The 12,870-nt window shown below is 39.2% G+C and overlaps 1 protein-coding gene across 1 annotated transcript in view; it reads right to left on the bottom strand.

Moving 5' to 3' along the window:
- Positions 1-12,870, bottom strand: part of PCNX2 (pecanex 2) — a 151,507-nt gene that overhangs the window by 99,097 nt on the left and 39,540 nt on the right. Inside the window, exons 12-14 of the mRNA XM_065680265.1 lie at positions 12,761-12,793; positions 5,731-5,902; positions 730-840 (exon numbers count right to left, since the gene is read on the bottom strand). Of these exons, the coding sequence (XP_065536337.1) occupies positions 730-840; positions 5,731-5,902; positions 12,761-12,793 (316 nt within the window). The remainder of the gene's footprint in view (positions 1-729; positions 841-5,730; positions 5,903-12,760; positions 12,794-12,870) is intronic.

Below are 12,870 nucleotides of genomic sequence, written 5' to 3'. Positions count from 1 at the left end.
ACTGAATAATGTCTCTAGTCAGGCCCCACAGACTATGCTCATTAGTGTTAGGAGTGCAGCAGGTGCACCCTTACAGTGCACCTTTCTTTTGAGCTTCATCCAAGTGGAATCTGGTTTGCGTACTCTAACACCATTCCATGGTGCAAAACATGTGGTAAGGGAGAACAAGGAGGAAGTCTGTTTCTGATCCAAGCCAAAATGACAGTGTAGATGCACCCCAACCTTCTCTGTTACTTAAGTTAGAATGAAAACCAAAAACTACTACTACCAACGAAACCCCTATGCATCATCTCTTGCGGGCCTTGTTTAATCTCTGACTGAAATAACACCAGATAAAAAAGTCACACATCCAATAACTTGTGAACATGCCTCACTATGGAACAATGCATTTTTTTATTATTTTATTTTTTAAATGGAGTTTTAACAAAAAAAGAAAAAAAAAAGGAAGGTTTGGTTTTTTTTTTTCAGTATAGTAAAGATTCACATCAGACATACCAGGAAAGAGCGCTTCAATGTCAAACACATTCTGCAGCCTATAGCACAACTTGCATACAACTTTTCAAATTAAAGAAAGAAATCAAATCAAGGGGCTCTTATTAGTATGTTACATGACTACCACTAGCTGTTTGAGCTTTAACATGCACTGTACTTTAAAACATGCAATAATATACTCCAGTCTAAGTTTATAAACTCAGAAAGGGATAGCTCAGGTTGCAACTGGGTACTTACCAGAACCACCAAAAAGCAACATGTCTACTTGCTCCAAAAGATATATACAAAAGGTGTTGATTTGAGGGAAAAGACCAAGAAGAGAAATTGCAGGAAAGCAATATAAAAACACTAAAGAAAAAAAAGATGTATGTTAGAACACAATCATACATCACAATGGATGGAGGACAGAAACACGCATCATACCAGAATAAAAAATTGTCGCAATGAATTCTGAGGATTATTCAAGTGAACATATTTCAACCTTAACAGCAACGATTACACTACCCTTCTCATGCATTCAAAATTAATTATGATATTACATGTAAGAAACTGAAGCTCAGGGGTTAACTTTAAGCTTTATTTTGGATAAAACCCATGGAAAAAAAGAAATAGCATTACATAACCCCCTTACTGGTTCTCATACACTTTAAAAGTTACATTTGTTCTGTTTAAAGAACAGAAATTTTAATTTGCAGACTTTGGAATTTCCGCCTTGAATCTGTTGGTTCAAGTACAGGTGTAACCATTCAGTATAAACAAACAAAAAATATTTTCATGGCTAAGATCTGAAGTATCTTGACTATCACAGTATCCTGCCTCTGCCAGTAATCAACAGAGAACACTTAAAGCAGCACGTAAAAACGGGACAAACCTACAGTGAAACTTCTCCAGAATAGTTCCCCATCTTCTAAACAGGATAGACCTTGACTGTGGTGCAAGAGCATTAAAATCAGTAGAGAAACCCAGTCTGACATCTTTACATAGCTCCTTTCTAAATAGAAGTGCTAATTTAAATGGCTGCTTTACAGAAAAGCAGGAGTCATAATTCAGGTAGTTGTGCTACTAGTCATGTTCTGTTCATTTCCAACCACTCCTCCTTCCCATCCATTTAATCTCAGCTCCACCCTACAAAATGCTACACACAGTTGTCTAGCAAAGCATCTAAATGCACCCTTGACCCAAGTCTCCAATACTACTGACTTTCCAGGACACACACACACATGTTTAATCATATTCTCACTGCTTCACTGTACTAGTACCAGAATGCTCTGCATGGTGAAGGAAAGAGATGTGTGTCAGCCACACTTCCTTGTAAACAAGTATGCATTAGTTTACATGCCAGGAAGACTGCAGTTTCCTCCTATTCATTCTCATAAAAAGCAAATTAAACAAATCACTAGTACAATTTATTCCCATTCCCGCTCCAGTTGAATTTTAAGAAGGCAACAATAGTATTTGTGCTCTTTGTTGAATGCTAATTTCTTATTTAATCCCAGCTCCTCTTACTAATGCATCTTGTGCTAAAATAAAACAATACACCAAGTTTAATCTGACAGCTTTTCTCTTTATCATATTGTACACTACTGATATCAAACATTGTAAATCTTGCTGAGGAAGTTGAACACAGGAGAAAAAATGACACACTCAAGTGTTAAACCCAGACAGGTCTCACTTAAATATACTTGAATTCACAATGCATCCTTCAGCATGACTTCCTGCGGCTGGCACAAACTATACAGACATGAGCATGAGGAAACACCGTCTTCTCAATTTTTCACATGGAAATGCTATTATTAATCTCCTTTACTAATCTGTTCTTATTTTAGATACTCCACCAAGCCAAGCAATGACCACTCCTGAAGACAGACAATCAGGTATGTCAGCAAACTGACCAGAAGGCCATGGGATTTCGCCATGGGATCAACTATCCCCTAAGCCTTACTCCTGAAATTCATGGAAGATCTTGTTCCTTGGAAAAAGGACTTGCAGAGCTCAACTTAGACTACTGACTGCCTTTGTTGTAGCAACCTCAGAGAAAGCTGAACAAGGGCAGGGAAAGGAAGGACAAAACCAGAGACATTGTCCTCTCAATAGGCCAAAATATATAGGGGTGAATGTAAACTAGGGAAAAGTTGTTTCACTACAGCAGTGTCCTCACCTCACCCTCTCTCTATTAATACCTTGAATAATCCTACCAACTTCTTTAGCTAAGGTAGCTTTGTTTATCTCATCCTGCAGAAAGAGCATACCAGAGAAGAAAACAAACAGTTGTCACTGACAAAAGGATTGAATTTAGGAGTAGTAGTTTCCCTTGTGGCAAGCAGATGATGAAGGTAACTAATTAGCTGGAATTGCATTATGAATTCCAGAGAGAATTTGTTTAAACATCACACACTGCCATACAGAAAAACACCTTAAAAAGCTGAACCACCAAGTGATGCTTATGTGAGCTGCTGGCATTTAACACTGCAGTTTGAAGGTTTCCTCTAAATAAGTAGCTACTAGGTAAGTGTAATAGGGAAAGACAAGTTTTGACTTTGGAAATTTTGGGTCAATACATGTAGAACGGAAATTCAGTGGCAACGTCAGTGCAAGCATTTTAGAAATTTAGATAATTTTTTTTTAAATATCTATCTGGGCACTAGTCCATTTGCTGTGTAATAATAAAATCTTTTCCACAGGGTGGTAGTGGGGGGAAGTATTATTTCAGTGAGAAACAGCCTTCTTGTTCTCTGCCTCCTGAACATACCATAGATAACACTCTTACAGGCTTTCTTCCCCTGACAGAAGCTCTATCACTGCTGAAAGTAGCAGGCAGAGGACTTGCTATCACAAAATTTTGCCACCATCTCATACTTACTCTTCTGAAATGTCTGCCAAATAATTTCACTTGCCTGTCTAATGCTTAAATGGTTTCACCACAAAAACTCTCATAGACTGAGTGGGTAACTACTTTTGTCACTAACCTCACCTTTAGCACCCAGGGAGTAAGGTTGGCTCTGTGTGTGCCCTTACTTGCATTATATATGTTAATCTAGCAAAAAGATCCACTGAAATAAGGAATTCAAGATGAAAACTATAGTTCGAATGAATTCAAGCTGTGATTCCCCAATCAATATAAATCAATAGCAGAACCACCATCAATTTAAAATAAAACAGAATCAGATCCTAAATAGATTACTTGCAAAGAAATTGACCTGTTAAAAGCCCTATTTCTTAATTAGGTTACACATCTAACACATTTTCACTGATTTTTTTATAACCTGTTTTCAAGACTTTTATTATATTATGCCATGAAGCATCACACTAGTCCCTTTCTACAATTTCTATCACTTTAGCTTCTTACTGTATGTCGTAAACACCTGAAATATGAGACTTTTTCCTTTCCTCAGTATTTGTAATGTATTATCAAAAATCCTTTGATTTCTCAACATATCAACTCTGAATACTACAATAAATCATGAGTAAAATATAAATTAAAAAGTCACCATATGATGACAGAACACTAAAGAGAAACCAAAAATATCCAGAATATACGCAAACCTGCAAAACAATAGCAACACTTTACTGGTATTCAGTGGGGTCAACTTCCCTCCTGATTTTATTGCCCAAAACAAATACTTCTATACTTTCAGTGCATAAGTGAATCTATTCTCATTGCAGCAAGATGCTGGAGGATGCCAGACTGCCACGGCTTAAAGAAGCATCTGCACTGTGAGCACCTGCAGGGATTCACGGCAGCCAGAAGCTGGGACTCCCATAGAGACAAAGCAAGGACTAGCCAAAGTGCAGCACCAAACACCACTTGAATACACCCTGACAAAATAAGAACCAGGGACAAGCAAAGGGAAATGGTTTCTTCCCCCCACTCTTGCTGAACAGATACCAGATGGGGGCATGAACCTGTATTTCCTCCCTCCCCTATGCTCTCCAGCCTGCTTCAAGAACCTGCTCTACTATTGCTGTCAAAGCCACCCAAAATTAGCACATTTATAACCACACTGTTTTCTTATAGTGATTGCTATAGTTTTTCATTTATCTCTATCTCAGGTGTCATTTAAGATTCCCGTTGAATTATTTATCAGCATTTTTACTGTTCACCTTTGACAGGCAGAGAAAATAATATGTAAGAAGAAACTTTAATGAGACCAAAGGAAAATAATGAAAGAAGCTAATGAAAATAAGTGAGCTGCATGTCTGCATTATTCCCCTGTTTCTGGTGAGAAGGATTGGGAGTCAATGAACCCATATAAAGGACCAGAAGCCTTTCCTTAAAATTGTATGCCTTCCAGGCAGTAATAGCCTGACCTGAGTACAGCAAAAAGCAAGTACAACAGTCACAGGTGAACAAAGACCTCAGAGGTCATACACTTAATAGCACAAAGTTTTTCCTCTACTACAGTAGGCTTTCCTGGTTCCAAAGTCACAAAGCAACAGGTCTTCTTTGGCACACTATGACACAGGGAAGTTTTCATAACTTCTAATGTAAACTTAAACTTTTCTATTTCATACCTAACAGTGTGGCACTACTTGAACTGAGTCCAGTTCAGCACTCGTATCTGTGACCCAACTACAGCAGCGTTACAGTTACAGACTGCAAGTGTGTTACAGGAAGAACTGTCCTGACAGAATGGGGTATTTCCAGTTGTGGCCACTCCAGATTAGTGCCAAAGGATCATCAGTCCCATTTTGGGGCAATATCTGAACATCCTCAGCCACCGCAGAACGTAATTCCAGAAGGAAACAGGTTGGAAAAGCTACTGTGAACTGGCTGCTCCATACTAACACATCACAAGAACAGCAAGATTAAATTAAATCTAGAAAAAGCGTGTTCCTCATGAATGGAAGTATGTCCATCCAAGGACTCGGCATGGACTAGCTTCTAGGCATTACGTTTAAAACTCAGCTTATTCCACAGTAACTGCTCTGCACAGAAAAGCCTTTACAAAGATTAACTGCATTTCACAGATGATGTCTTTTGCTAATAACATCAGTGACTTTTAGTTTTCTATAGAGACTTGTCTATGAGCCTTATTTCATTAAGAACTCCTTCTGCATAAGGGAAGGTTGCCAGCTGTCCCCCGACCCCCTCATCTTAAGTCATTCCAAATGTTTCTATCAATTTGACTTAGAGTTGTGCCTCCACAACGTGCGTTTGATTGCCAACATGGGAAAACACAGACTTCCCTGGCTAACACTCAATTCAGTTTTACAGTTCTAGGAAAAATATTGACTCACCTATTACATGGTCTCTGGCTGACTGGAGAGATCTAGGCGAAAAGAGCTTCAAGCCATACATTGTATAAACCGGAGGATTTGTGTCTTTAGATCCAGCATCTAGCAGCAAAATAAGGCCACATAATATACAAAAATATACAGGTCTGCTGTAGATTATGATTTTATTGTGCCCCTGGAAAAAGAAAAAAAAAGTAAAACAAAGAAGTGTTTGAATTTTGTATTCATTCACCAACTGCATGCACTGCACTGAACTGGAGAGAGGGGCAGGAGGAAGGAAAATATTTTAAAGACTTATACACACTAATTAATAAGAAGAATGTTACAAGGTATTTTATCTTCTCCAGAGGGCTTTCAAAAGGCATAAAAATCAGTTAAGGCTAACTCCAGCAATCATCTATGCTTTTGAAAAAAATAAACTTTCTGGACCTTTCCCAACACTCTAATTGCAGAAGTAATAATTTTATGTAGAGAAATAAACCTGAAGTCTGTTTGAACATCTATATTACTTTTATTTTAATGAATCTTTACTCAGGTAGCTTGGCCTTTTTGTCTTTTTTCTTTTTTTCTTTTTTTCTTTCCCTGAAATTAAAATTAATTTTTAATTGCATCCTGGGAACTAAAAATACAGCAGAGCACCTCCAAGGTGCATTGTGAGGCATGGAGATACATTTTTTGCACCAATACAATTCAGTATTTTTTCTGTTGATTTTAACCACTTGACAGCAAATCAGTGTCCCTCCTGGGGGAGGGGCTGACACATCAGCAATTTCTGATCTCTCACGCAGCACTTTGAAACGACGATCCAAAGGAATTAATATACAGAAGCATCCTTATCTTACGTCTTTCATACATATCTCTCACACGATTGATTTGCATTAATCCTACAAAACAGTGCTGTGGGGCTGTGGGCTATGGAGAATAATAGACATTTAGGAAAAGTCTTCATAGTTCTCCTGGTAAAGAAGACATTTTAAACGCTGGAGAGTCAAAAGATACCTTGAGTGTGAAAGGCCAGGAGCAAAGTGACAAAGATCCAAGTTTGCCTTGCATAAAGCTGCTGCATTCTTAATTCTAACATGTAATTTAAGTGAGTATAATAAAATATATTCCTTTTTTGAGTCTTACTGATTTATTTGTATTTGTTTGGCTGCCAGCCATGCTCGTAAGTTAGCATTGCTTTTAACTTATCGGTTCTCTCTTTTGGGATCAACCAGTTAACAAGGTGGCAGATTGCAGGGAATTAGTGGGCTAATACTGTACTTCACATCCACGGAATATGAATCAAGTCAGACTGACAAACCCTAGCTGTTCAATCAGAGTTTAAATTTCACAATGCCTTTTCCCCATTATTTTAAAATAGGTCACATGTCCATGAAATAATCAAGGAAGTTCATAACGATAAGGAAAAAAAAAAAAATCACTGCAAATATTACTTTTGGGCTGGTTTCAAACTTCAGTTCATTTATCTTAAATATGAGATGTACCTTAGGAAAAGAAACCAGTAAACATTGCATCTAAACAATTGCTTAATGATTTATATCCTGATGTGCACGCCAGACCAAAGTCTTTTATCATGATGTTGCATTCCTGTCTTGTCTTTTGAATTATGGAGCCCAGGTTTTATCTTTGCCTGGTAATTATTTGAAGGCTGTTGGGTAAGATGGAGTTGATGACTAAATCCAGAGGTTTAGTTCCATACACCTTTCAGTTCCAAGCAGTACACTGACATACTCAATTATGTTTATAGTGTATATTTAACTCTTACTTCTGAGGTAGTTCATGGAGTGCTGGGTGAAGAACTGGCTGAAAGGCAGAGCGCGAAGGGTAGCAGTAAATAGGGCTACACCTGGCTGGCAACCACTCACCAGCAGTGCTCTTCAGGGCTCAGTCTGAGGGCCCATTCTGTTCAATTTATCAACCAGATGTTTTTAATCAACCATCTGGATGCATGAGTTGAATGCACTGCTAGCAAGTTTGCTGTTGATACTAAACTGGGAGGTGCTGTTGACTCTCTTGAGGGACAGGAAGCCTTGCAGTGGTATCTGGACAGATTGAAGCATTGGGCTGTGATCAACAGGATGAAACCTAACAAGCCGAAATCCCAGGTTCTGCACCTAGGACAGAGTAATGCTGGACACACACGTTAACTGGGAGATGAGTGGCTGGAGGGCAGCCCTGCAGAAAGGGATCTGGGGTACTGGTCAGCAGCAGGCTCAGTGTGAGTCAGCATTCTGCCCCAGCAGCCAAGAGGGCAAACTGCATCCTGGGGTGCATCAACACAGCACAAATAGCCAGTCAGAAGAGGTGGTGATCCCACTGTATTCAGCATTGGTGTGGCCTCACCTTGAGCACTATGTGCACTTCTGGGGCCCACAATTTAAGGAGGATGTGAAGGTCCTTGAATGTGTCCAGATGAGGGCAACAGAGCTGGTGCTTAGCTGAGAACTTTGGGCTTGTCTATTTTGGAGAGGAGGAAGCTGAGGGATGAGCTCATTGCTCTCTACAGCTTCCAGAGGAGATGGAGACCGAGGTGCTGATCTCTTCTTCCTGGGATCCAGTGAGAGGACACATGGGAATGGCTCAAAGCTGCACCAGGAGAGGTTTAGACTGCATTTCTTTACTGAGCGAGCAGTCAAACACCAGAACAGGCTTCCTAGAGAAGTGATCAATGCCCCAGGTCTGTCAGTGTTTAAGAGGCACTTGGACACACTTCAACTTTAACACACTTCAACTTTCTGTCAGCCCTGACTTGATCAGACAGTTGGACTGGATGATCATCCCTTCCACTCTATTCTATTATATACTAATTAAATCACGCTTACCATGCTAACATCAATAATGCTTGTTGGGATTGAGGAAGAAGCTTTAAAAGGCTGTCTGAACATAGCAAAATGTGAGCAAATACAACCTTCCCTATTTTTCAGGTGGCAGTGGGGAATGAGACAGAATCCTGAACAAGAAATCCTGATAGATCTGTTGATCTGTCAGATCTGCAGAAGCAAAGCAGTGCAGCAGCAGTGCACCCAGAAGGACAGTGGCTGCACAGCTATCACACTGCTTGGGGTGTGCTGGAGCTGAATGAGCTTCTCAGAGCACAACAAATACTCCAGTACCCACATCTGGGGAACAGGCAACACAAGAAAGAGGAATGGCTGTGAGTATTAGTGTTGTATTACAGTGGCATCTACATCCCTTGTGTGAGCAGATAATTTCGGACAAGATTAGTTTGAGGCTGGCAGTGCACACCTAGGAGAAAGAGAATCACTGGGATGGTGCATCACCTCCTGAAATCCACAGACATTACGTTTCCTCTTTCCAAGGTTTTAGAAACAAAGGAAAAGCAGAGAAGCTCTCTTGTGCCTTCCACTGACAGGCCAAGCTAGGCAGCCTTTCACCAAAATGGTGAAATGTGGCAGTGCAACTTAAGATATAATAGCTGTTAAAGGCTCACTTTGTCCTACTCGATAAATTCTAGTAGGACATTTTGACATGCAAATTTTGACATGCAAACCAGATTTCATCTTGGTGAAACTACTACACTCTGCCTTCCTCAGAAGAATCTAAATAATAAAGCAAGATTCCTTTTACATTTTACATCTCATTTGTTGGACAATCTTTTTTAATCTGCTGATAAAAATTTGAATGAAAACTCTTCCTTCCCTAAGCCTGCCAAAAAATGTCACTGACTTTTTCAGGTCCATGTTTCTCACAGATGTTTCAGAAACATATTCACATCCTACAAACACAGCACTGGTGCATCTTGTTTTTGATTAAAGTATTAGGATTTTCAACAAAGCTAGAACAATTCCACAAACATTTCCATTTAATAAAATAGCACTTTTGACTGCAAAGCATTTTGATGGGGGAATCTCAGAAAGATCTAATGTTTTTTTTAACTTGGGTGCACACATGCAAGAGGAAAAAGACAGAGGGCTTTATACAAAATGTGTGTGTGCTCACTTCTACAGAAAAGCTTACAGGGACAAATTAAAAATACATTATAAGTGCCTTATGGGATTTATGAAACTGCTTACTGCTATGCCAGATAATGGGACTGAGACAATGAAGTTCTGCAAGTGATTCCGTGAATCATATTAAGAGCATGACTGCAATCCTTCAAAGCTCAAACGTCTTTGTAAACCTGAGCTAGGTCCTGAGCTAATCAGGTGTCTTACGAGGTACTTACAGCCAAGTTCTTATGATCCTTCTATATACCCATTTACTACCCACACTGTCTTTATTGCCCAATCTGCTGCTGCCTCTAACCAGTATTAAGGAACTCTTCAGTCAGAGCCACTTGTCTAAAACCTTGAAATGCGCAGGATAAGGATCTCTTGTATCTCTGAATTTAATACACTACAGTCACTGGCACCTCTCCCTATATTCTGCTGTTAATAAAATAAAACTCACACTTGGGATGGACTCTATTCTTCTCCCCACCACTCCAGTGAGGAGACTGTTCCAGAATTTCCCTATCCCAGAACCACATACCCCTGTGTGAACAGCAACTAAAGGACACCAGCTCCAGAACTAGAAAGGCTAAAGTACGGGCTGACAGGAATATTAGGCAGGCAACCTGCAACTACAAAAAACACCAGTGGCCAGCGTTAGCTGTAGAACCTGTGAAATTCCAACTTAAAGCACTAAAGCTAATCAGAACAGAACTATGACTACAAACCAATGAGTATAAATGAACAAAAAATTCAAAACACTAGCTGAATTAGATTCTTCTCTATATACTGAAACTCATCCCTTGACACACTGACAGTATACAGACAATACACAGCATTCAACTCGGAGACCCTATCTGTCACAGCATGGTATGTGGGTGGGGAGAGAAGGGGGTAAGAAGTAATCTTATTTCCATTAGAACTGTACCAGATTACCAGACTTCATAGGATCTGGTTAGTCAGCTCTTCCTCGACACCAGGAAGTGAATACAGTGCTGCTTGTAAGGAGCTAAGACCAAAAGCTTATGCATCCCTAGGCACTGTGTTTTCTGCATTCACGGGATAGTATTTTAAAGTAGAGTTTTTCAAAACAGTATAGGCTAGAAGTGACAAAGTCACATCAAACAGTAACAAAGTCTGCTTGTGAGAGATAGGGAAGAAGTCTGGAACCTCCTTGGCAGGCACAGAAAACATGAGGCATTAGCGGCTACTCACGGATCCAAGAACAGAAATTAATTCAGTGTGCAAATTTGTGGCTCGTGATGGTTTGTTTCACACCGAAAAATCTCATCTGCATTTTCATTTTCATTCATGGACATGGTACTGATCATTCTTTAATCCCTTTGCTGTTCTGCATCCTTACATTAACACTGAGAGATGTTATTCTCTTTCATTTTAATGTAGTCACATGAATTATGAAACAGTACATGGAGTATTTTTTGTCACCAACTTGTTGTCTTATTTTTGTGGTGCTTACTAGCTCAAGCAAACTTTTACAAATATTTATTGTGTTACAAACATTTGATGCAAAAATGGATAGCCTTCTACTTGAACTTGATCTGTAATGTCTCCCACCTTTAAAAACCTCTGTGGAAAAACTCTCTGAACTTTATTTCCATTAGAGTTCATCTGGTGCACCAAAAAGTCTGCAAGAAAACACCCCTGAAAAAGTTTTAGGAAAACATATGGAAGATGGGAATACACCTTTTGTTACTTTGCTAGATTGCTGCATGACTTACAGAATATGATATTGAGAAAAACACTTGTAACAATATTGTGGGAGTCTGAAATGCAAACCTGGATTACGCACAAAAAGTGTTCAGTTTTAACTTCATTAGCTACTTGTCTTTAATAGTATAAGAAAATACGGGCTAGATAGGTTCATAATGAAGATTTGACTAAACTGTTTGCTACCCACTTTAAACAAATGTACACATTACTTATGTCTGAATAACTGCAAACTATTTAATTACAGGTCACCTTATGTCTGGACAGGTGCTAGCTGAACTAACAGGCAATATTATTTTAGTCCCCCCAAAACCCAACTTCCCACGGAAGCAGAAATATTTCTTTGATGTATTGAAAATATTACCCTACTATGTATAAGTTGCTGCCTATTAGCCTTCCCTATTTTTTATGAAGACAGGTATTTCCTGTGAATGCATTATAACCAACAATACCATAAGTTCGCTCCATAATAACTGGCATGGAAGAGAAACTAAAAATCTTCTGAAGTCCATCTCAGTGAATTGTGTAGTACACACTTGTAATAACCTCAGTTTCAAGCTCAGCCTGTATATCTAACCTCTAAACTGACAAAACCAATTGCTCCTTGGCAAAGGGAAATGATCCAGCAGACCGGCAGTCTCCGAATTCTAAGGGAAGATCGGGGGTCCTCAAAAACTAAATAAACTAAAGATGCGCGAGCAACTAAGCAGCCAGTATAAAAGCAAGGCAAGGGACTTTGTGACCACTGAAATGTCTTCCAACATCTGCAAATCAAAAACACTGAGACACTGACATGTGGAGGGGTCAGGCTGCAGTTGTAGGATGATGCTCCTAAACAGTCCTATAATGAAGACAGACTTCGGTAAGGAACTGTTTCTTTGCAAGGTGGTTGTGACCATTGTGAGGATATTATAACAAAGGGAAAGCACCCATGAGTTTATAATACTGTTGAGAAATACATCTGCAATACCAGATTGAAGAAAAAAAAAATAAATCTCAAAAGAAAAAATAGAGACCCAGCTAACCAATGACTGAGCTGCTAATCTGGAAATTCTGATGTTTTCAGTCACTGTTCCTAAAGGAAAGCAAAGAAAAGGCTTCTCTGATGCCTCAGGATTCAATTTCAGCAAACTACTCCAGAGGCATTTTAGCTTAAAGGAAAAGCACTTTTCAAATAGCTTACGATTTATTAAACATAGTACAAGGTCTAAAATCACAGACATCTTGCTGATTTTCATAAATCACGTAGAACAGCAAACTACTTACACCTGTGTTTCACTGAACAGCCAACTGTTTCACAGTACACAAGTGATAATAAAGGAGAAACACTTGTTCTACAGGCTGAGACTTACATGTATTGGTGAAGCAGGATCAGGCTGAACGCTCTAAAAACAAAACAGAAGAAAAAAGGTTGCTTATGTAATTTTGTCTTTGCCAAAGTTAGAAGAGAATTCAGCAACTT

The sequence above is a fragment of the Lathamus discolor genome, chromosome 5 (assembly GCF_037157495.1).
Source record: "Lathamus discolor isolate bLatDis1 chromosome 5, bLatDis1.hap1, whole genome shotgun sequence".
Taxonomy (NCBI): domain Eukaryota; kingdom Metazoa; phylum Chordata; class Aves; order Psittaciformes; family Psittacidae; genus Lathamus; species Lathamus discolor.
This window is presented reverse-complemented; position numbering and strand designations above follow the sequence as displayed.